Source organism: Colius striatus, chromosome 14, assembly GCF_028858725.1.
Source record: "Colius striatus isolate bColStr4 chromosome 14, bColStr4.1.hap1, whole genome shotgun sequence".
Lineage (NCBI taxonomy): Eukaryota > Metazoa > Chordata > Aves > Coliiformes > Coliidae > Colius > Colius striatus.
This window is the reverse complement of record NC_084772.1, coordinates 3,517,219-3,540,808: the sequence shown is the minus strand read 5'-3', so window position 1 is coordinate 3,540,808 and position 23,590 is coordinate 3,517,219. Positions and strand designations below refer to the sequence as shown.

The 23,590-nt window shown below is 54.5% G+C and overlaps 1 protein-coding gene across 1 annotated transcript in view; it reads right to left on the bottom strand.

Moving 5' to 3' along the window:
- Nucleotides 1–23,590, bottom strand: part of HYDIN (HYDIN axonemal central pair apparatus protein) — a 154,362-nt gene that overhangs the window by 16,919 nt on the left and 113,853 nt on the right. Inside the window, exons 35-64 of the mRNA XM_062007844.1 lie at nt 22,540–22,779; nt 22,138–22,306; nt 21,164–21,253; nt 20,604–20,681; nt 19,846–20,019; nt 18,590–18,726; nt 17,995–18,147; nt 17,512–17,695; nt 16,903–17,044; nt 15,557–15,713; nt 14,275–14,904; nt 13,632–13,841; nt 13,036–13,238; nt 12,683–12,865; nt 12,352–12,471; nt 10,922–11,081; nt 10,651–10,823; nt 10,028–10,226; nt 9,044–9,143; nt 8,427–8,526; nt 7,384–7,552; nt 6,909–7,147; nt 6,525–6,639; nt 5,727–5,931; nt 5,132–5,367; nt 4,368–4,519; nt 2,437–2,629; nt 1,789–1,897; nt 962–1,222; nt 294–433 (exon numbers count right to left, since the gene is read on the bottom strand). Coding sequence (XP_061863828.1) covers nt 294–433; nt 962–1,222; nt 1,789–1,897; nt 2,437–2,629; nt 4,368–4,519; nt 5,132–5,367; nt 5,727–5,931; nt 6,525–6,639; nt 6,909–7,147; nt 7,384–7,552; nt 8,427–8,526; nt 9,044–9,143; nt 10,028–10,226; nt 10,651–10,823; nt 10,922–11,081; nt 12,352–12,471; nt 12,683–12,865; nt 13,036–13,238; nt 13,632–13,841; nt 14,275–14,904; nt 15,557–15,713; nt 16,903–17,044; nt 17,512–17,695; nt 17,995–18,147; nt 18,590–18,726; nt 19,846–20,019; nt 20,604–20,681; nt 21,164–21,253; nt 22,138–22,306; nt 22,540–22,779 — 5,421 coding nt within the window. The remainder of the gene's footprint in view (nt 1–293; nt 434–961; nt 1,223–1,788; nt 1,898–2,436; nt 2,630–4,367; nt 4,520–5,131; nt 5,368–5,726; nt 5,932–6,524; nt 6,640–6,908; nt 7,148–7,383; nt 7,553–8,426; nt 8,527–9,043; nt 9,144–10,027; nt 10,227–10,650; nt 10,824–10,921; nt 11,082–12,351; nt 12,472–12,682; nt 12,866–13,035; nt 13,239–13,631; nt 13,842–14,274; nt 14,905–15,556; nt 15,714–16,902; nt 17,045–17,511; nt 17,696–17,994; nt 18,148–18,589; nt 18,727–19,845; nt 20,020–20,603; nt 20,682–21,163; nt 21,254–22,137; nt 22,307–22,539; nt 22,780–23,590) is intronic.

The window sequence follows — 23,590 nt, the reverse complement described above, 5'->3', positions numbered from 1 at the left end:
TTCCAGTCCCCTGATCATCTTGGTGGCCCTGCCCTGGCCTCTCTCCAGCAGTTCCCTGTCCCTCTTCAGCTGAGGAGCCCAGACTGGACACAGGACTCCAGGTGAGTACTTACCTGAGGTTTGATAAAGAAAAGTACAAACAAGAGATGCCGCCTCCCGTAACACAACGTGTCAGCATCCCTTACGTGGCACTGAAACAGGCTCTCACCAGCACCTGGTGACTCCCTGGTAGCTCCTGGAGCCCAGCAGGCAGGGCTCAAGCAGCAGAGAGGGACAGAGGTGTCCAAGCTCACCTGAGGGGAGCAGAGCAGGGGGGTGCCTGCCTGCCACTCGAACCTCACTGCCACCCTGCTGCGGTTCGTCATCGTCACGCTCACAGCGTAGGGTGTCCCAACGTGACAGTTCCCAAACTGGATATGATCCATTCTGGTAGCTGTTAAGAATGAAAGCAAGAGATCTCAGCATGCAGTGAGGTCCATTCACCCCCCTCACATGCACAGATGCATGTACATATAACTTTTCCATGTTCCAAGCCCTCAGGGAGACGCAGCGTCCCATCCTCCCACTTCCAAGGAAACACCCTGACACGTCTCTAAACACACAGCTCTGTGCAGCAGGACATGCAGTACAGTAGGCATTGCCTTGTGCACACAGCTGCCACACTCACAGACCACCAGGTCTGGTGGGCAACAGCACAGGCCTGGCTGTATAGAGGACATGGACTATCCTACGTGACCCTCACAGTGTACCATGGGCTGGCAGAATGCTCAGTTAGAAGCTGGTATCACTGGTACCTCTGACCCTCCCCTGCCAGCCTGCACGCTTCTCCCTTGGGTTCAAGGGTGGTTGCTCTGCAGGCTACAAAAGGCAGCAGGATCTGTCTGTTAAGGCTGGCACAGGGTGAGCAGAAATGTGTATTTTCCCATTCCTTGCTCTATTTTGGCAGCCTCTCCTCTCTTACCCTCGATTATGTCTTCCTCCAGATCACCCTCGGTGTTCCCTTCATTGCTGTCTGCCACTAGTCCATGGATGTTATCCAGGGTGAAGTCGTCCTCATAGCCTTCACCCACCAGCTGAATGTTGGTCTCTTCATAGGGGTTGTCCACCAGTGTCAGGTGGATCTTCCCTTCCACACGTTGGGCCAGGGTGGGTTTGAAAAGCACATCAAACTCTGCTAATTCCCCGCGATGCAAGACCAGGGAAGCGCTGTGAGGCTCCCTCTCTGCATGCCAATGGAAACCAGAGACAAGAATACAGCTGTACAGAGGAACTATCTCCACAGGGTACAAGAGGAGTGAGAGGTTGAAACCCAGCTGCCTCGAAGCACAAGTCCTTCCAAACCCCTTCCCATGTTCATAAAACTATCACAGCACCCTGCATATCACTGCTTAAGTGTCTTAAGCTCAGCTCTTGCTCAAGTTGCATCCACACAGCTCTTGCCATACATAAAGCTGAGTCAAAGAGTGGTTTGGGGTTTTGTTGTCTGGTTGTGGGCTCAAGGGCTGCCTCTGCTCAGGCTGGTAACATCCCACATGCAGCAAAGACCTTGGATGGTCCATCAAAGTGGAGACAGGCCCTCCAAAACTCAACTCACCATGTCCAGAAGAGCATAAAAGCTTCCTACAACTTGCTAGGAAGAAACCCTGCAAAGAGTCCACCTGCAAAACTAGGGGTACAGAGAGCCTCAGGAAAGAAATTGCATCTATGTGGCTGCTGTGTGGCAAAGCCAAGAGCAGGGCTCACACTTCCCCTGTGTGGATGACCACACTCTGTGGTCAGTGAATTTACCTTCTCCAGGAGAACCTTCCTTCATGCCCAGAGGTTGGTAGATGCAGTGTGTGGTGGGCCTGGCCTTCAAGAAGAAAGCTCTGCTTTCATCCAACAGGTCTATCATCAACTGAGGAAAGGGAACACAGAGCAGGACCACGCTGGTGTGGGTACAGGATGGCACAGGGACTGACACTGTACTGCTGCTGGTCCTGAATGGGGGACCCAGTATGCTGCCCTGCTTCCACCACAGCTCTTAGCACAGGTTTAAGTGATATCAGATAGGGAAAAAAAACCCACATTCAGAGGCACTGGGATCATTAAAATATAACAAAATAGGACAGAAACCACTGAAAGCAAAGAGCAGAATGTAAACTACAACTGAGATTGATTAAAATGTAGTAAAACATCATCAAAGACAACCTAAGCAGGACATCACACGTGCCCATGTGAGAGAGACAGGGGGGAAGCATCTCACTGATTTTCTTGGGGTGTGTTTTACTGAAAAGGTCAGAAAATCCCATTTCTAAGAGGAGCACTCCTCCTGGAAAGTAAAAGTCAGTCTTTTGCTTAAAAAGAACGAGACCTGTTCCCAGGTCTACTGTGTTTTCTTGTCTGTGGGACAAGCACTTGTTCCCAGACCAGAGCACTCCCTGAGCAAGTCCTCACCTGGACAGGTACCATGCCACCATTCTGAAGGACCAGAGGGAGTTTTTCTGAATCACCCAGCAACAGCTTCTTGAAGAGCAGCACAGGGTTCCCCCTCTTACTGTGAAGGGCTGGGCACAGGACCGTCACCTGGGGCAGATTCCCATCTCCGCTGATCTCGAAGGTCAGGCTTTGTGCTTTCGTTGCTGCAGGGCTGCAGGAGAGGCAGAAGAGACTTTGTTGTCACTCCTATGAACCCATTCCCCATTTGGCATGCAATGAAGCAAGTGTCACCCACTGCACTCTCCCTGGCTGGTGCTCCTGTACCCCGTGACACTGACTCCCTCACCTCTCTGCTCTCACTCAGGTCAGGGCCATTCACTAGAGGAATCTGCTCTGAAGAGCCAGAGCCTTCCAGAATAAGTTAAATAACATCTTGTTTGATCAAATCATGTGGTCCAGCAGCTAAATAATGTGCAGCAGATGAGACATGGCACATTCCCTGCCTGAAGTGATATGAGATATGCAAAAGGCACAAACACAGCATCAGAACAGTATAAAAACAAGAGCAGAAAACTAAATAACACCATCAGTGAAGATTCTTTCCAAGGACACTAAAACAGGAATAGCTTATTAGGGTAGAAAGCTGACTTATTTTGTCCTAATTCAGCAACTAGAGGGTTGGGAAGAGCAGCTCAGAGCCCTACTAAACAGGTCCCAAGATAGAGGAACTGGGATCCTTCATATAAGGGAGATGAGATATTTCAGATACTTCAACATAAAGAATCTTAAGTTGGCCCAGGTGATCATGTAGGGTCATCTCATTTTAACACAAGAAGGAAATAACACATGCTGACTTGCTGGCACAGAAACCTCTGCATTTAATGCTCTGTCCTTGGAAAACCCACCTGCACATGTCTGGTTTTCTGTGATTCAGTAACTTCCCGTTGGCTACCTAACAACTGTCTTCATAGTCACTCATCAGCCAAGCAATGACCCTCACTTCTCTGCTCCACTCGACCAGTTACCACCTCCTGTGTTATCTAATGCCAAGTGCTATACCTAAGGCTACTGAAAGCATTAGGAACCTCATGGAAGCACTGGAACCTCCTGAGGTTCAACAAGGGCAAGTGCAGAGTCCTGCAGCTGGGGAGGAACAACCCCCTGCACCAGCACAGGCTGGGGATGACCTGCTGGGGAGCAGCTCCAGGAGAGGGACCTGGGAGTGCTGGGTGATAATAAACTAGACATGAGCATCAATGTGCCCTCGTGGGCAAGAGCCAATGGCAGCCTGGGGGCATCAAGACTGTGGGCAGCAGGGCCAGGGAGGCTCTGCCGCCCCTCTGCTCTGCCCTGCTGAGGCCTCATCTGGAGTCCTGTGTCCAGTGCTGGGCTCCCCAGCTGCAGAGGGACAGGGAACTGCTGGACAGAGGCCAGGGCAGGGACAGCAAGATGATCAGGGGACTGGAGAATCTTCCTTATGAGGAAAGGCTGCGGGACCTGGGGCTGTTTAGTCTGGAGGAGACTGAGGGGGGAGCTCATTGATAGTTACAAGTATCTCACTGGTGGGTGTCAGGAGGTTGGGGCAGCACTTGTTTCTGTTGTATCCAGTGACAGGACAAGGGGTGATGGGATGAAGCTGCAACACAAACAGTTCCATTGAAACACAAGGAGAAACTGTGTCAGTGTTTGAGTGAGGGAGCCCTGGCCCAGGCTGCCCAGGGAGGCTGTGGAGGCTCCTTCCTTGGAGGGCTTCAAAACCCAACTGGACACGTTCCTGTGGGAGCTGCTTCTGCAGGGGGGTTGGACAGGATGAGCTCTAAAGGTCCCTTCCAACTCCCACCATTGTGTGATGCTGTGATTCATTAGGGTTAACACAAGATCTACCTCTTACCAGAGGAGAGGCAGCTCTCAGAAAGGTGTCCCTCCCAAGGAGTTCCTGGCTGAGTTACCTTGCCTGGGCATCGAGGGAAGCCTCAAAAGTGCACTGGTAGTTCTGCATCGCTTGTGGAGTGAAGGTCACGGTAGCGAAGGCGTGGGAGCGGCCGGGCACACGCATCTGAACGGGATCCACCATGAAAATGTTGCTACTGCAGCTGTTGAGCTTGGGGAACACAAAGAGCAGCATCAGGAGGGAACACCCTTCAATGGCATGCAGTTTTATACATATAGGCGTGAGAGGGAGCAGTCCCAGACAGCACATCTTCCTTCCCTGCTGCCCTGGACAGGCTCCTTCCATCCCAGAGGGTGACTCCGAAGCAGTGCTGGCCTTGCCCAGGGAGCTGCCATAAAACCCAGGAGTGCAAGAGCTTCCTTTGAGCACTGGGAAGTCACTCACACGCTGGGAAGCCACTCATACCTGGGAGGTAAATCATGCAAATAACCCAGAACTGGCCTTTGAAGAGAAGGAAAAGTCCAAGGAGGCTGAGGAAATGGTCTGCTCTGAGTCCTGGCACATCAGCCCACTAAAAGCCTCTCTCTGAGCATGACTCCAAGAGACCTTCAGAAGGGTTTTGGTTTCCCAACAATGACCCAGAAGGGTGAGCCCAAAATCTTGCTTGAGACACACTGAATTCAACCCACTGACACCCCAGCATTGCTGCTGTGTGACCTGCACTGAGCTGCATTAGTTGGGGCAAGGGAAAGCAACGGGTCTGCAGAAGGTGACATACCATCACACAGCCTTCAAAAAGCAGCCTTGGCCTCTTGCTCCTACCTTGCCAGGGATGGGGGTGATGGAGAGCACCACGTCACAGGGAACTTTGCCCACATTGTGGATCTTGAAGCGAGCTGTGGCCTGGTGCCCAACCAGAACATTGGTGAAGATAAACTTGTTCTCATCTGTGATGAACACACCCTGGTCTTGCACTGTCTGTAGGATCTGGCAGAGGTTGATGCTGCTGCAGATTCGATGCTCCTCAAAGATGGACTCTATGTCATCCACCACAAACGCTGTGAGAAGACCAGAGGGAAGGCTGAAGATGGAGAAGCCTTCCTGCTGAGTTTACAGCAGGACTCTGGGGCCTCCATAAGTCCTTTCTGCCCAGGTCACTGCAAAACCTGACCCTGTGCAGGGCAGCTGGCTGTGAGGACTGAGCTCAGTCACCCTCAGTCTTAAAGGACGTTGCTTTTCTTTCATTCTTCCATGCATCCCTCCCAGCCTCTCCCCCACTGGCAGGCTTGAAAGGGACTGGAACTTCTGGGAATATTAAGATGGAGCTTCAGGGTCAGGGTGCCTCTCTATCCAAGCAGTAAGCTCAGGTGCTGATCAGTAGCAAGTCTGCCCATGGGAATCTGAGGATAGGATGTACCTGGGAGGCAGGACTCAGCAAGCAGGGCATAGGGGATGCCAAGAGGATGGTCCTTGGGGTCCCTGTCACTGATATCGATGCACAGGCACTCCTTGCATGTCCCCAGTGACTCTGCATAGCAATCCACTGTGATCCTCTGCTGAGCCCCAGGAGGGATGGAGCCAAAGCCCGGGGACACCACAAACATGCCAAGAGTGAGATGAGCCTGCAGAAAGAGTCCCAGGAGAGGATGATGTCTAACAGCCTTACCTGGAGTAGCCCCAGCGAGGAGTATGCCAGTCCTTTGCCTCCAGACAGGCCCAGAGAGGAATGACTCTGTGGCCCAAAGGCAGCCCCAACATGAGATGAACAATGCAGGAGGAGCTGCAGGACTGTTCTGAGCAGCATAGAGAAGTTTGGATGTAAAAGGTGAAGGGTGTAGCTGGGATACTTGAGCCTCCAGGGGTAAAACAGGAAAGCAGAAATAACTGTGAGAAACGACAGGGGAAAGGAATGTGGAAGAAGAAAAGCAAGGTCATGAGACATCTCTGAACTGGGAGTTCCAACAGGGACACTCTGCATCAGTGGTATTCACTGATGTACTTGGGCCAGCAGCTACCAAACACAGGACCTGCCCCTCTGTTGCCCTCACAGAGCCTGGGACTGTCAGTGGGACTCAGCAGCTCCTGCCTCTGTGTGTGGCTGGAGATGATGAACCTCCATCCACCACACAGACCGTGGGGATGAGCCCCAGGCTGGGCACAGCAGCCTCCTCCTGCCCCCTGGCATCAGCATGTGCTGGGGGCAGCAGCCACCCACCTGCACCGAGGGCTTTGTGTCTGTCTGCAGTGGCTGTTTGCTTCGCTTCGGCGAGGGACTTGTTTTGCTCAAGCTTTCACTCTCGTAGGAGAGGGCAGATTTCACAGGACGTGCACTGAGAGGGGAAAGCAGAAACACCCATCATGCTGAGCTCCCTCTGCCTTTCTCCAAGCCCAAAGCTGCCCTTCCTCGCACGGAGGAAAGCCCTTCTGCTCCCAGAGGGCTGCCTTGCTCCCCTCACTGCTGTACAGAGACACTGAGGCATCCTCTGCTCCCTGCTCAGGAGCTCAGGGCACAGCAGGACAGCAGCCCGGTGCCAGGGCTGCCGCGCGCCGGCCGTGCCGCGGGGTCTCTCAGCAGGGAGGGCTGCAGCTCTTCTCTCACCTCTCCCTCAGCAATGCAGGTGCACTCTCCTCTGCTCTGCAGATCTGGAAGTTGAAGTCGAGGAGGCCTTTGTTCTCCAGCATAAGGGTGTGGGTTTTCCTGGTGCCCCTCACAACCGCGCCGAAGTCGATGAGCGAGGCCGGGGAGATGCTGTAGTGGCTGAACACGGCCCTTGCTGACACCCTCAGAGGGACCACAGCGATGGTCTCACCTCCCTCACGGGTGCTGGGCTCGATCACCTGCAACCAAGGAGTGGTTGGCAAGCACAGCACAGGCCAGTGTGCCTCACATCACCTCACTCTCCCTGGTTAAACACCCCCTCCAGAGCCAGACTTTCAGCTCTTAGGAAGCATCACAAATGGTTTCTGAAAGAGGTAAGAGAATTCTCCAAGCAAAACCCCTTCCTCCCAAGAGACACACACCCTGCTGACACCCTTGAGGCATGGGCAGTAATACTGCCTGCCCCAGCACTCACCTGGCAGCACAGGATGGGTTCATCCTCAATGCTCATCTCCACCTTGGGGTGGAAGAGCAGCTGGACCTGCACAGGGTGCTGGGGGTCACTCAGCAGGCCTTTCTGTGGCTGCACGGTGAAGTGGGAGGCCAGGTTGGGTATCTTAGTACCTGCAGCTTCCAGCTTGAAACTGGGGAGAAAGGGAAGGAAGGAAGATGCCTGCTGGTAAAAGCCCAAGTGCCACCAGCACAGCCGGGGCTTGGCACAGAACTGAAAGGAAAAGAGAGAGGTCCAGATCTTGGCTCGGAGTGCAGACAACCACCAGTGCTGTAAGACAACCCTGACACTGACTTTTCACTTTGTCTTTTAAAGAGTCTCCTCAAGGGGAATGAATCATAGAATCATAGAATCACAGAATGATGGGGGTTGGAAGGGACCTTTAGAGCTCATCCAGCCCAACCCCCTGCAGAAGAAGGTCAACCTAGATCAGGTCACACAGGAACGTGTCCAGCTGGGGTCTGAAGCCCTCCAAGGAAGGAGCCTCCACACCCTCCCTGGGCAGCCTGGGCCAGGGCTCCCTCACTCAAACACTGACACAGTTTGTCCTTGTGTTTCAATGGAACTTGTTGTGTTCCAGCTTCATCCCATCACCCCTTGTCCTGTCACTGGGTACAACAGAAACAAGTGCTGCCCCAACCTGACACCCACCAGTGAGATACTTGTAACTATTCATGAGATCCCCCCTCAGTCTCCTCTTCTGCAGACTGAACAGCCCCAGGTCCCACAGCCTTTCCTAAATGAGCTGACTCTCAAAGGCAATAAACTCAGCAGCGAGCAGCCTACATTTCAGGGTATCTGCTTCTGGTTCCTGCTGAGCTGAAAGAACTGATGGTGTGTGCCTGGATTCTCTATGAAAATACTTGAGACTATAGAGCCTGGGCTTTGTATTTCCCTGCTCTACGAGGCAGCCAGCATCAGATCAGGCTCTGGCTGTGGCCAGGAAGGGAACACAGGCCTGGCAGACGGTGGCCTTGGGCATGCACAGAGCAGGGAACTGGACCCACCTGTATGCAATCGTGTACTTCCCTTTGTTCCTCAGAGTCAGTGCTTGCTTTGCATCATCCAGCACCTTCAGGGTTCCAAAATCCACTCTGCCATCTGCACCTGCACAAGACCCAGGCAGTGAGGTAAGAAATGGTATTTGTGTGTTGCTACTGACTGCACCAGGTGACCAGATACAGATTTAGAGTTCTCAGGCAGCACAAATCCATTCTCAATGAGTTTCCACTCTTGGAAGTTTCCTCCACCAACTTTGCTGCCCTTTCTCTTCTTACTTTGAGCACCTGCAGGGTGTAGCAGCCATGGAGCTTGGTTTCAATCTCCTTGCTTCCAAGCACAGATCCAACAACCTGACCTGCTGTGCTGGCCCTTCAGGCCTTGCTGGCTGCTTGTTCCCAGAACTGTTGTTCCAAAGCCCCCAAACCCATCTGTGCAGTGAGTGTCCCACCTCACTTGTCCTACCAAGTGAGACTTGGGGCTGGCCGTGCCCTGACAGTTCCTCACAGCTTGTGTGTTCCATCTCCATGCCATGCTCACGCGCTCTCCTGAGTGCCTTGGCTGCCCAGCTGCCACAGCAGTGCTGTGCCCTTGGGCTACTTTGCTTTGGGGGGCCCAAACTCACCTTTAGAAATGCTGATGGTCAGAGCAACATCATAGGCCTCTGCCACAACCTGGATGTTTTCAATTTGAACAATCCCCAGGACGTTTTCTGCATCTGACACCTGAGGCAGCAAGAAACAAACACTGCTGACACCATTCTCCTGAATTCTTTTGGCATACAACACGTGAGTTCTTGTCTTTGTTGGCTGCTTCCACCATGGCCTCCCCTGCTTGACAAGCATTTGTGACTCCCAAGCTTTCCTCACCTCAGGGGCTGATCCAGTAGGATCACAGTAAGAAACCTCATCAGCCCAACTTTGCTCTCCTGCAGCAGAGAACGCTGCTGCTGCTAAAACACCCCAGGGGCAGAGGCACAGTGATGTAAAAACAGCAAGTGTGAGGTGTCCCAGAGCAGGTGGCACTGGCAATTAACTCTCCTCCTAAATCACCCAGAATTCTCACTGAAATGGAGCCCCTGAAACACGCAGAACAAAACCCCAGGGCGAGAGTTTGCTGTTCTACATTAAGAGCCCCAGGTGACTGCAGGATGGGTGCAGGGAGCAGGCCACATCCTGAACAACCAAGCAACAACCTTCAGCCACAGACAAGTAGCCCAGCAGCTGTAGCACAGGCTGCAGACTGTTCTCCTGGGTGACGTGGGTGCTCAGGGATGCGCTGCATGTTCTGCTGAGCCCAGTCTGAGGCAGAAGCTGTGATCACAGCACTCATCTGGCCCATCTCCTCCTGACTCCCCAGCACACTTGCCCAATGAAGCTCAAGCCACAGGACCACACAAGTAGCCACTTTGCTTCCAAGAGATTATCCCCCAGTGACAGCTTCTGGCTGCTCAGGGCCTGGCCCCGGCCACTTAGGTAGAAGGAATCTGACGAAGGCTCATCGCCCTTTGCCCTCTGTGCAGCCTCCTCCTGCCTCCCAGCCTCCCCCCCTAAGAGCACAGGGCTGAGCACTCTGCCCTGCGCTTCCAGGGAGGGCACAGCCCTCTCACCTCTAGTCGAATCATCTTCTTAATGCTGAGAGCCTTGGTGGCCTTGAAGCGCAGCCGCACGCCGAGCTCTGCGCAGGGACCAAGGATGCCCCGATCTTGTGAGACAGAGAAGTCCTCACCGAGGTTTTCCAGCCCACTGAGCCTCCAGGCCACGGGCAGCAGGGTGTGGTTCTGCAGGACCAGGGTCTTGCTGTCTGTCCTGCAGAGACAAAGACACTCAGCGCTGGCTGCTTGGTGGATACACCAGCCCTGCAACTGGGAGCTGCCCTATCCAGGTGCCCGGAACCACAGTGAAATGCTTTCTCTTTGTCACAAGTCTCAGAGGTGAGGGCCTAAAAGTGCATGCAGAAGGGAGACAAGGAGGCAGCACTGGACTGCTCCCTGAACCAATGGACAAGATAAATCCCCCGAGAAACCCATCACACATCAGTGCTGGGGACTACAGAGCTTGCAGCTGCCACGGGCCCCCTGAGCCAGCCAGGGAACGGTGAGCAAGAGCTGCTGAGAGAAAAGAGGGATGTTAGCCCAGCCTCCAGGCTGAGTGGCCACGGGGCCAGCAAGAGAAGCTGAAAGGTTGCTCACCCACAGCCCCTGTCCCAGCAGAGCGGCTGCAGCCGACTGACCTGTGCAGCAGCAGCCTGTCGAAATGCAGCTGCTTGGGGCTGACCCCCAGCTGCACCTGCACCCCCTGGCAGCACAGGCCGAAGGTCACCGCCTCCGGGTTGTCCCTAATGCAGCAGATGAGCCTGTCTTCCACCAGCCCAGCTGCAGTGGGGTAGGCCCAAACACACAGCTCCTGGCCCGGTCCCCAAAAGAAAAGACAGACAAAGGGGCATTTAGTGAGCAAGAGGAACGGCTCCCAGGCCCAGACCTGCCCTCCCCATCCAGGTCTACCTGCTTCTCGTTGGGTTTCAGGCTCATGCTGGGAGGGTCTAAAAGGAACGTGTCTGCTTTGAGATCCCGCTCAAAGGAGAAGCTCAGCTCCGCCTGCAGGGCTGTGGCGTTGAGGATGGTCAGCTTCTCGCAGTTGCCAGGACTGTCCAGTGCCTTGTACCTGTCACAGAAGGGGACACAGCTGCAGGTGAGGCCCCTGCCTTTATCACACACTGTGTCCCAACAGCAGGAGGCTGTGCTGGAAGACCACGGTCCAAGCAGCAGCCTAAGGGGCAGGATCACACTCCAGGGCACAGTCTGGGTGCTCACCCTTTTGTTTGACACCCACCCCAGAAGCCTGACAATGCACCAGCCACCTAAAGAGCACTTTACAAAACAGAAGCCCAAAGGTGCCTGGAGAAACAAAAGCCCACCAAGCCACAGGGGTTCTTCCTCCCCCTTTGTTGGTTTCCTTCCCTGCAGGGTATAAAGAAAAGCTTTTAAAAGCCATGTAGCTTCTGTCTTTCAAAAGAGTCACAAGACTGCTTTGTATTTCATGGGTTAGTTTGAAGGCTGAGGGAAGCAAAGAGAAAGGATTATATCCCAAGAGAAATACTGAATTTAACAAACATCCCTTTTCTCAGGAGTGGAAAATAATTTGGGGTTAAAGGATTAAAAAGGCAAACAGAACCCTGAGCCCATTCCTCAGCCTGGACAGAGATCCCCTTTTGGTTTTTATACTCATGTGATTTCATTGCCTTGGGTTGTTAAGATACTACTAACTCTGCAGAGCTCCCAGCAAGACAAGAACTTCACTTCCAGTGTTAAAAAAGTTAAAAAGAGAGCCATGTTAAAATCAGAACCACAGCAGCAGCCACACAGGCAGCTTTTCCAGGCAGCCTTCAGCCAGCAGGGAGGGTCAGGAGCATGGAATTCCTGCTTCCACTCCTCTGCACGTTACCCTCCTGCCCCCATCAGCAGGTCAGATCATGAAGCCTTATTAATGCTACAGACTGACTGGTCTACAAAACTATCACAGATGAATTGTTCATTCACTGTAGAGCTCAAAGCACTTTAATAAAGCACCATAAAGTGCCCATTGTAGCTGGAGATGTGGAGGGGGAAACACGAGTTGCCCCAAGTCACCTTCAGGTTGCAAGCAGCACATGGCTCTGGTCAGCAAGGAACCAAATCAGGTAGGAAGATCAGTTCCATCCCTCCCCAGCTACTCCAAGATTCCTGTGCCTGTGATCTACTCAAGTTCACAGACACAAGGACCTTCAGCCCCACGGATCTCCCAGGTCTCTGCCTGAGCCTGCTCTGAATTGTGCCTCGAGGACAGCACATCCCCAGTTATGTCCCTGAAAGCACAAGGCCCTGGAGATCCCATTCCAAGGCCTCACTGCTCACAGGGGGTATCAGGATGCTCACCCAGGGTCAGGGGCACGTACCAGTCCCTTGACTTGCCACACAGCAGCGGCCCAAAGTGGAAGGTGCCCGTGTTCATGACAAACTGCTTGGAGATGATGTCACCATCTGCCTTGCTCCTCCTGCAGCGAGGAAACACCACCCTGGGCAGAGAAAACAGGGGAGGAGGAAGTGAAAAACCTGGTCTTCTGACCCTTCTTGGGTCATAACGCTTCTTGGTGGCTGAGGCAGCAGCCCTGGTTGCCTGCCTCAAGCACGGGAGCTGTTGGGCAGCTCAGACAGCAGGTCACTGGGGCAGCCCTGGCTCTGAGCTCAGGGGGAGCAGCACGGGGGGCTCCCATGGGCCAGCCTTACCGTGGGTCCTGGCTGATGGTGGGGTACAGGCAGGTGCCCCTGCACTGCAGCTGGTACAAGCCCTTTGTCCCCTGGATCTCAAAATGCAGCGTCTGTTCGAACTGTCCCGGTGCCGTGGAGCTGAAGTGGACCCCGAGCTCCACCTCACCGTGGGCAGGCACGATCCACCGGCCACTGCTCAGCCTGGCAGTGACAGAGGAGGCTTCAGACGCTGCTCCCAGGCAAAGGAGATGAGGGGCAGGGCCGTGGACTCACCCTCCCAGGGAGGGAGCGGCGGGTCCCTGCCCGGCTGGGGACACGGGCCGCGGTGGGGACACGGGCCATGGGCAGAGGGCTCATCCCTCACAGCTCACCTGGGAGGCCTCCCCGGGGATGGGGCTGTGTCCAGGCCCTGTTGCTGTGTCTGCAGGGGAGGTGTGGGTGCTCCCACCTCTGGCCCCTGCACACCCCTCCTGCTGCAGCCAGCGCTCCGCTTCTGCCTCGCAGCCCCCGGGACGCCTGTGGCTTTCTCCCTCCTCAGCCGGCCCCTGGTTGGCGTGACCAGCTCCTCTGATTTCTTTGCATCCAGGAGAGAGAAAAGGGAGAGAAGTGAGACCTGCCTGGAGACATCCCTGCCCTGGAAAGGATGCTGTGGGTTTGTGAACAGGTAGGAGAGAATAAACAACATCTGCCATGGATTTGGTCTTCCACAGGGGACTTTGTTTTGCCTGTGACACCTCTCCTTGCCCAGGACCTCCTCCTCACCCAGGACCCTCCTCAGACAAAGCTGAGGGGGTTAGGTGATTTTCTTCCTCTCGTCTTACAGAATCACCCCATGCCTCGAGTAGAGCTGTCCCTGTGGACAGACTGTAGGAGTGTTTACAAACACGGGCATGTCTTCACTGCCCTCTGACAGTGACCTTTGTCCACCCCACCTGCCCCCCACCCAGCCTGGCTCCTGCCCCAGCACCTTCACTGCAGGCACACTGGGGGCACTCATGAGACTTTCAGTGGCCTTCTTTTCCTCCTCAAGGGCAGCTTCTGGCACAACAAGGACGAAGTGCTTGAGGGCTTCTCCTGCCACAGGGGCCGTCCGCTTCTCCGGGTAGTGGATGACAGAGTAAAAGGTGGTGGGGGGAATGGGAGGCCCTGAGGGACCCAGTCCCAGCTCATCCAGGATCTAAAGCAGAAGAGAAGATCCTGTTTATACTCCTGTCACCTTCATCCCCACACTTCCTTAAAGGCTTTTGGCCTTGGAGTTGTTTATTTCTATGGAGTACAGTGCTTTTTTGATGCGTGGTGGGGTGGGCAGGCTCCAGAGCAGTGCCAGGACCCACAAGTGGGACCTAGAGAGAAATGTCTCCTCTGGGTGACTCAGCTGAAGGAAACAACGACCATGAGGTGTGCTGAGATCACTGTTTAATGATTTCCAGACTGGGAAACTCTCTGAACAGACAGGATGCTCCAACAAAGAGCATTCCACACATCTGGGGGAGAGCGAGAGCCCTCCCATCCAGTGGCTGCTCTGGAGCCATTGTAGAACATCATCAGTGGACTGGACACTGGGGCAGCCCAGAGTGTGGGCTCAGCACCTGAGCCTCACAGGGCTTTACCTGCTCTGCTGCTGGCAGCTTGCCACTCTCCAGGATCTCCGCAGTCACATCTTTGGAGCTCAGCACCTGGATGTTCAAGCAGGGCACCCCAACGTCCTGTCTGCTGGCTGACCCTTCTGCACCTTCCCCTTCCAGCTGAGGTAACTTGGAGCCCTCAGCAGCCTTCAGTTGTCCCAGTTGCTCCTTCTCCAGCCACTCCTGACGCTCCTTCTCTCTGCTCTTCTGGCTCCTGCGGCTGGATAAATGCCGGTGCTGCTCTCCTGACGGGTGCTGTGCCTCTTCTGGCTTCAGAGGGGACAGCAGGATACCCTGAACTCTGTCCCAGCATGACAGAATACGAGTGACATCCTCCTGCAACGCCTCGTACATCTTAAACCTCAAGGCCAAGTTCTCCTCACTGTCACTTTGGGCCTCGGTTTTGGCTGCCTCCTGCTCTGGCTCCGAGGGCTGTGCAACTGCCAATGAGATGGCATCCATCAGGGGAGCCTTGCTCTGCTGTTTCTGGCTTTCCTTGTCACTTCCAGTAGAGTCCTGGTGCTCCTTTACAGATCCCTTCTTGTCTACCCCCTCGGTGCCACCTGAACTCTTGCTGGTGGTCGTGTTGGTGTTGCTGGTGGTCACGTTCGTGCTCTGGGCAGGAGAAGCAGGAAAAGGCTGTGAGTATTTCAAAGCAGGACAATGATGACCTTTGCAAGAACACCCCCAGCCTCATGCAAGACCTCTGCTAGGTGCTCTACAAGCCCCAGGTCAGAATGCAGCTAGTATCCAGTTTAGCTCCACTGAAAAGAAACACCAATGTCAGTCCTGCAAACTTGCTGAGAAACAGCTTCTCAACCCAAACAGGGAAACTGAGACACTCTGGTGCAGCCCTCTGGGCTTGTTTCCGTGAGCATCCCTGTGGCTGGCTGGCACTTTGGGAGGTCTGGCTGCTAAAGAACACCTCAGGCCTGGTGGTATCTCCTGCCAGGCATGTAGGAAAAGACATCCCATCCCAGACAGATCGTGGCTCAGAGGGGCAAGTCAGACAGAGAGGGGAGAAATACCAGAGTAAAACTACCTAGTGAAGATCATAGAACCATAGAATCACAGAATGGTGCGGGTTGGAAGGGACCTTTAGAGCTCATCCAGTCCAATCTCCCTGCAGAAGCAGCTCCCAGCTAGATCAAGTCACACAGGAACGTGTCCAGACAGGTCTTGAAGACCTCCAAGATATGCAGTTATGTGAAGCCAAGACTCAAAGGCAGCAGCATCCCAGAAGGGCAGCTCTATCACAGCCACTCACCTGCCTGACCACTGTCTGGCTTCTCTTCTCTGAAGCATTATCTTTTCCAAGCTCTCTCCTGCCTCGCTTAGTCTTCTTCCACTCTTCTTCCTCCTTCAAGCGTTCCAGCTCCCGCTGTTGCTTTTCCTCGAGCTCTCGAGCCAGCCTCTCCATCTCCCTTCAGCAGCCAAACAGAGAACACCCCTGAGAGCCACCACCAGGAACCTGGGCTTGCTGCAGTCCCAGCTAGTCCTGCACTTCAGTCCCTGACCCTGATGCCAGGCAAAACCCTGAGACATCTCCATGGACTTCCCTCAACTTGGAAAGTCCAAGTGAGGAAAGGTAGAAAGGGACATGCAGAGCCAGCCAGAGCTTGGCTTTGATGTCAGAAGGTCTAAATCACGCTGCTTCTCTGGTAAGGTTCACCTGGACCCCTCCAGCTCACTGTTGGAGGCTGATCCACCATCATCCCCACTGATGCCTGAAGCCCTCAACTTCATAGTGCAAACCAGTTCAAACATCACTTACACCTACTTATCCCTGAACAAGTAGTTGACATTTCCAGCCCTCCTCCCTGGGCAGAGCCTGCTCCTTGCTGAGGAGAAGCACATCATTCTGAAAATAAAAGCTGCAGTAACCCTCCTTCTGCAACCAACCAGCTGGAACTCAGACCATGGGAAGCTTGTGCTACCTGTCCCAGAAATCATGACTTGAAGCAGCCCTCCCAGGGCAACAGACTTCAGCTGGACCTGAAAGAAGTGCCAAAGCACAAGATGGCTTTAAGCAAGCCTCTCCCTAAGCTTCAGGTAGAGATTAATGCAGCCTTACACTGATGCATCCTCTTGAACAAGGGTGCTTTACTGGATCAAAGCTTCTCCCAAGCTCATCTGCTGCTGCAGCTGAAGGGGAACCTAAGACTCACCAGCTTGTATGGCTGCTGACCCTCAGGGAGGAAAATCCTGGGAGATCCACTCTGCAAGGACTTCACCTGTGACAGGTCTGGCATCTGAACCAAGCCAACATAGCTGTGCCTGACTCACACCAGCCCAGACCACAGTCCCCCTGGGCTAGTGAAGACGAGACATGACAGTGCTAAGAATCAACCTAATTAAGTTAAGAGACACTTCTGTGTTCAGTGGCTAAGCTGGAGGGCTCACTGCCAAAATAGAGAGGTGTCCTCATCTCACTCAAGGATGGGCCTTCCCGTGCTGGGAATTGGGGAGGAGCAACTGGCCACCCTTGTGCCACTTGTTGCACACACTTGTGGCCTTTGCTCTGCAACCCTCTGAGCTCAGCCAAGTCCTCTGGAGCACAGAAAGCCTTGAGGGACACTATCCTGGGCAGTTACCCATGGAAGGCTCACACACCTCTTCTTCCTCTCACGTTTTGCTTGTCGTAAGCAGTTATTGAACTGGATTTTCTGCTCCTCAGGGAGGGCACTGTACTCATCCTCATCCATCTCCCAGAGACGTGCTTTCTCCCTCCTGGCAGCTTCCTCCCGCTCCCGTCCTTCAGCACAGACCAGAGGAAAAGCCATTAGTGACCACAAGCAGAGCTGCTGTTCTGGGTGAGCTTGTGAGGATTCACAAGTCTGCCCTGACCCAGCCAGGTCTGACCCCTACACCCTGCCAGGGGACACTGGGGAGCCCATACCCCTACTCCAGAATTCAGATGATCACCATTGCCAGCCAGTGAGTTCCCATGCCTTGCCTCAATCACACGCACCAGCCTTGTGGGCAGCTGGCTGGTGGCTAGTTACTGAGCCACAGCAGCTGGCACTTGTGCCAAGCTTTAATGTTAGAGACTAAGGTAAAACAGCCTCAGCTCTGCTGTGCTTTAAGCAGCCATGAGCCAAATCCTGGCTACACCAAGGCAGAACAATTAACAAACCCATTTTTTACAAGCTCTACTTTTAACCCAGATACACAAGGACAAAGCTGAGGGCATGAGAGAGAAGACCTGAGGTAGAGTCTCACCTTCCTGCTCTTTTGCAGCCATCTCTCTGGCTTTCAAAGCAGCATAATCCTGGCACAGGTTCACCAAATAGATGTAAGGCCGATTTCCAATAGCTTTGAGCAGGCAGAGGAGAGCAGATGCTGTGTTACACGCATAGAGGGTCTCCAGGCCATCAATCACCACTCCCTGGTAGCAGTCACTCAACTGCAAATAAAGTTGAAGAGGAAGACAGAGTCAGCAAGTACACACACTGGGCTCTCCACTATCCAGTAAACCCAAAGCTCAGGAGACACCAGCCATCACTGTTCCAAGGGCATCAGCTCAGACCAGCTCTGGTCTTTCCCTGCACTCTGCCAAATTATGGCACCTGCATCTCCCCAAAGATCCCTGCAGGCAGCCAGGGAACCCTCCAGCAGCAGAGACAGGCCTCCTCCTCTCAGAGCTGCACCTCACTGCCTGTCTCTCTGCAGCAGGAATGTCCCATTTGCCCCCAGCCCACGTACCTGCAGCCTTTCAGACAGGATGGTCACCAGCAAGTCCTCAGGCAGCACACAGCTCATGCAGCTCAGCTCTCCTGCCATGCTGCCCCTGATGCTCAGGTATCGCTGTGCAGGAGCACAGGGCAGAGGAGAGACAGGACAAGGTGTGGCCGAGCCCTGCAAATTGAACAGGAGATAAAGGCATCGCTTTAGAAACCCACATAATAATGCTAGCTGCTGGCTTGGAGCTGGGACTTCTCACCAGTGGGGAACCAGAACAAAACTGCAGGCCAGCAGCTCCAGGGGACAACCCTACAGGGCACATCCCTTGGCCAGCAGCTCCAGGGGACAACCCTGCAGGGCACATCCCTTGGCCAGCAGCTCCAGGGGACAATCCTGCAGGACACATCCCTTGGCCAGCAGCTCCAGAGGGACAACCCTGCAGGGCACATCCCTTGGCCAGCCCCCAGTGACACATCCTGCAGCTCCCCCCACCGCTGCCTCAGCCAGGACGGTGCTTTGCCAACCAACCATGGAGACCCAGTCGAGTTCTTCTGCTGGAGCACAGGGTTCTGTTCCCTCCCTGAGCCATGCCCAGATAGCTCTCAGCACTACACACCTTCTTCCTGCCCGCTGTGGAGCTTGCCTGGCTGCTGGAACCGAGGGATGGCTCGCTGGCTTTGTCCTCAGAGCTGCTGCGGCTCCTGTCTGGGCTCGGCTTGGCCTCAGCGTGGGGCTGTTGGCTGCAGGAAGCATCTGTGCAGAGGGGACAGAGGGCTCAGTGGGGCTGCAGCCAGCGCTGTGGGGAGTGGGCAGCACCTCCCATCCCACAGGCATGGCCCTGTGCCCTGGCAGAGACACAATCCTCGTCCCCCAGCCTGTCAGGTGCTGGCAGCGCTGCTCTCCAGAAGCAGCTCCTTTCCCTGCTTCTCTCATGAGTGTGCTGAAGTACACCATCTGATACTGGATTTTAAAGCCAGAGAGCTTTGAATGCACAGCCCTGTGTCCCTCCTAACAGATGTGTGTGCAGGTGACACCCTGTGCACAGCAGCTCCTCTGTGAATCAGGTCAAGGATTCCACTGTTTCTGTACCTTGCACCCATCCTGCATTCTCGTGTGGAGACTGGAACAGACACACCTGCCCCAGCAGCATCACCTGTGTCATCTGAAGCTAAACCCTCTGCATGAGATAACCCCACACAGAACACTGACCCTTCTTCCTTCTGCCAGCTCCCAACCCAGCCGGGCTCAGAGTTGAGCAGTGCAACACTTCCCAAACTGGAGCCAGTCTGGCCTCATCCTGCAGAGCTCAGGCCACCAACTGCCCAATAAAGCTTCCCTGAAGTCTCCAGCCTGACATGGAGAATACCACAACATGCACAAGCTGCATGACCCCACAGCATGTGTTGGAAAATCTCATGAGAAGAGAGCTTATCTACAGTGTCTCTGTCATAGGAAGCTCCTCAGGCAGGTTATTCTTCCCTTCCTCTCATGTTTTTGAAGCTACCCTCAAAGTCAGTTGTCTAGTGCTAAACGAGCCACTTCAGAGGGCTTTTTCCTGGTTCAAGTGGGCAGAAGTTTTGCCCATGAGAAGTAAGTTGGATTCAGCTTTGAGGACATACTAAAACACCCTGAGCACAATACAGGTGTGCTCCCTTGTTTCTAGAAAAAGGAGTGTGTGCTGAGAAGCCCAGGGGCAGTAAAGTGCCTCTGTCTGAGCCCTAAAAATAGAGAGTTTTAATAACCAGAGATATGAAACAGCTTTGTGTTTCTACACGCTGCACCCACGTTCCCTGAGAAACCCAACTGCAAGGAGAAGTGCAAGGTCATGATGTGTTTCCAAAGCGCTGCTCTGGGCCCAGAGTCTCTCCTCACCATCACCCTGGGCCTGCCCCTGGCAGTGCTGGATGGCAGCCCTGCCACACAGCTCCCGGGCACGCAGCCCCGCGGCGCTGCTCCCCTCCGACACGGCTGCTGTCACCACGGCGTCGATGGACAAGCACGCAGCTCCATAGTGCCTGCACAGGGCAGCTGCCACCGAGCTCTTGCCTGCAGAGAGGAGAAGGGCACTTTCAGGGACAGACTCAGGAAAGCCCAGAAATAGGATTTCAAAGTCTCATGAACAATCAGAACGCAAGTGTCCCTTTAGGGAAAACATGGCTGGATGCATTGTCCTCTAAAGCTGGGTGGATTACTTCCACCTCATATTCAGCTGGGGACTTCACCCCTTGTGGTGAGCCCAGTTCTGGCCCAGGACACTGTTTCCAGCCCCGTCCCACCAGCACTCAGACTGCTGGTGAGCCTGTGCGGGTCGGCACTGCCTCGGGCACCATCTGGGCAGGGTTTGGTGCTCACTGTGGGCTGGGACTGCTCCAAGAAGGCACCATGGACACTGGGTAATGTAGTCCCACAAAGCAACAGGGACGTGGCCACCCTGTTTGAGGGAACGAGAGCCCAGTTGTACAGACACCAGAAGAGCCAGACTGCTCGCCACAGCTCGGCAGAGACCCAGGACCGGTTCCAGTCCCGGCAGAGCTGTGGCTGACCTCACTTCAGCTGGACAACCCAGCACCACGACCCACCAGGATACTCCCACTCCCCACCTCCCTCAGCAGAGGCTGCTGCTCACAGACCTGCCAGGGGTGCTCCATGGACGATGACGACGACCCCTCTGCGGTTCCGGGCTGCGGCTGCTTCTGCAGAGGTGAGAAGGACACAGGCAGAACCAGGTATTTTACACAGTCCCAAGAGAGAGGATCAAGTGATTATCCAAAAGCTGTCTGCCTCAGGAACACTACCCAGGAGATGTAGCAGCACTCTGAATTCACCACAGCACCTGCAAAGAGCTCCCAGCTCTGCCCTCAGGAGGCCACAGAAAACCACCCCAGCTCTCAGTGGAGGACAGAGAGCGTGCTGCCCTGCCTAAGGAAAGGAACAGCATTGCTCTGATCCCTGCAGGTCCTGGCTGCAGAGATGCTCATTTGGCAGAGCTGGGGAAAACTTCCCTAGTGTCTCACTTGTCTTCATATGTTTAAGAGCAGATTCAAAGCTTATAGGAGTGAAGAGAGCACCAGGCTGCAGCAAGGTGATGGAGGTGACACCCAAGTCCTCTGTTGAGACCCTTTGGCCACAATGGACATAAAATAGGTGAAGATCTCAGGGTTATTACCTGTCCTGCACCTTTTCTCAATACCTTCCTCCTTCTCTTTTCCACACTGAGATGTAAAGCCCACCTTGTTGAACCAGCTTTCTTCTGCCAGAGACAGGACATCTCCCAGGTCTGCTGAGGAGAAAGGGCACAAGGAGGGTAAAGGAGGGGGAACACAGCAGTCTGCTCTTTGCCACTTGCCACTCTGTACATCCACAGACAGAAGATGGACAGCTTCCCAAGGGGAAGTCTGCCCAGGCAGTCTCTGCCTTCAGGGGTTTTTGAGCTTGTGCTGTTGTTGCTGGGAAGGAGCAAATAAAAGGTAGTGGGTGCTATTAGACCCGGCCCTACTGGTTGAAGAACTCGGCCAGTCCTGCTCTCTGTGGCTGAGGGACACAAAGGACACTGTTTATTTCCCCAGTCCGTAGTAGGCAGACCTGAGCTTGCTCTGGCTGCACTCAGGGCTGGCAGGGGATGCATGTTAAGAGCCACAGACCTTCACCCAGGAATTCCTTCACCAGGCTGGGGAATCAGGACCTGGGGCTGTTCAGCCTGGAGGAGACTGAGGGGGGAACCTCATTAACACAAGCATTTAAAAGGTGCAGGCCAAGGGGATGGGGCAGCCCTTTTATCTGTAGTGTCCAGTGACAGGACAAGGGGTGATGGACATAAGCTGGAACATAAAAAGTTCCACCTAAACATAAGGAAAAACTTCTTTGTTGAGGTGAGGGAGCCCTGGCCCAGGCTGCCCAGGGAGGGTGTGGAGGCTCCTTCTCGGGAGGTTTCCAACCCCACCTGGACACGTTCCTGTGCAACTCAACCCAGCTGCACCTGCCTTAGCAGGGGGGTTGGACTAGATGATCTTTAGAGGTCCCTTCTAACCCACATCATTCCATGATTCTGTGATTCTGCTAAAAGCAGAGCCTCTCCATGGAGAATAAGGTCCTGGAGAGCTCAGGGTAGGTGGGAGGGTGCCTCCACTGTTCCCACACTCAGAACAGCCAATGTCAAACCCTCACCATTGTTCTGCCCTGCTGATTCCCCAGTCTTTGGCTTTGCCTGCTTGTCCTGGTGCCTCTTCTGTTCCTGGCAGAACTCCAGCACCTCTGGGGGCAGCTTCTGCCCCGGGACACGTGGAGGCAGCAACAAAGTGCCGTGGCCATCATAGTCCTTCAGCATCCGCAGCATCTGTGCTCACAGGGAAGAGACACCACACATGGGATGTCTTGACCTTCATCACACAAACACACTCCCCAGCCAGCCTGTCTTCTCCCTCACTCTGTCCTCCCAACAGCACAGCCTGCCCACGTCCCTCCACAGTCCCCTACCAGAGCTGGCTCATCCCGAAATGCCACCAGCCAGCCCTTACCCTGGGGACTGCACCTGGGGAGCACACATGGGGACCAGCCCTTCCCTCTCACCTCCTCCTCAGCGAGGTACTGCTGGTCGAACTCCAGAGAGTAAAACTCAACGGGGAAGTCACAGGGGTTCTTCACCACCACTGTCCCCTCTGCCCCACGGCTGCCCGGCAGCAACGGTCCCAGCTCGAGCGTGGTGGGGCTGAACTCCAGACGTGGCTCCAGACCACATCCTGAGACCTGCAGCTGGAGCTGCTGGCTGCTCTGGTGAATGCTGACCCTCAGCTTGCTTCTGTAGGACTTCTGAAATACAGAAGGACAGAAAGCTCCTACATGAAGTCCCAGGTGATGTGGTATTAAAATCAACCCTTGCCCCAAGGTCAGGAGTGTTATCAGTACCTTGCAGGTGAATGGAAACCAGACATTGCATCAGAGCAGAGGCTCCACCACCTGCACACTGGCTCACAGTAACTGGGGTGAATCCTGGTATGATGGTGTTTGGGTGTCAGAAGGATCTAAGTCAGACTCTCAGGTGTTTTCACCTAGTCACGAGTGAGTGTCATGCCCGTGAGAAAGGAACTCAGGGCCCTGTTGCCCAGACAGTCCTGGCACTGCAGTGTCAGGCCAACATCAGCTACACAAAGAGGCAGATGAGCTCTCCTTGGCTAGAAATGAGGCTTGTCTTTTCCCCTCAGGATCTGGCTCCGGTCAAAGCCAAAGACAAGATAGTTACACCTCTACCAGCAATTCCAGAACCCCTGGAACTGTTTCCAGGCAGGGACACACTTGTGTCCATCCTGTTACACACTGCCAAGGTTCCAGGACACGGTGGCCATGTGCCAAGTGCCTTTGGGGGAAGGCTCCATGGTTGATGCTGACAGCCTGAGTGCCTGGGAGCATGCAGGCAACCTGGGCAGAGCCATGGGCCCTGTGGCAGCACAGACCTGTCCTGCTGTGCTCAGGAAGGTGCCAAGATCTGTTTTATCTGCCACTACCAGCAGCAGGATGAGCCCAGAAGGGCCCTTCCCAGGCCAGTTGTGCCCAGCAGCATCAGCTGCTCTGCACCGGGCGCTGCAGCTACACACAAGCCCATGCCGGGGGAGATGGGGCTGAA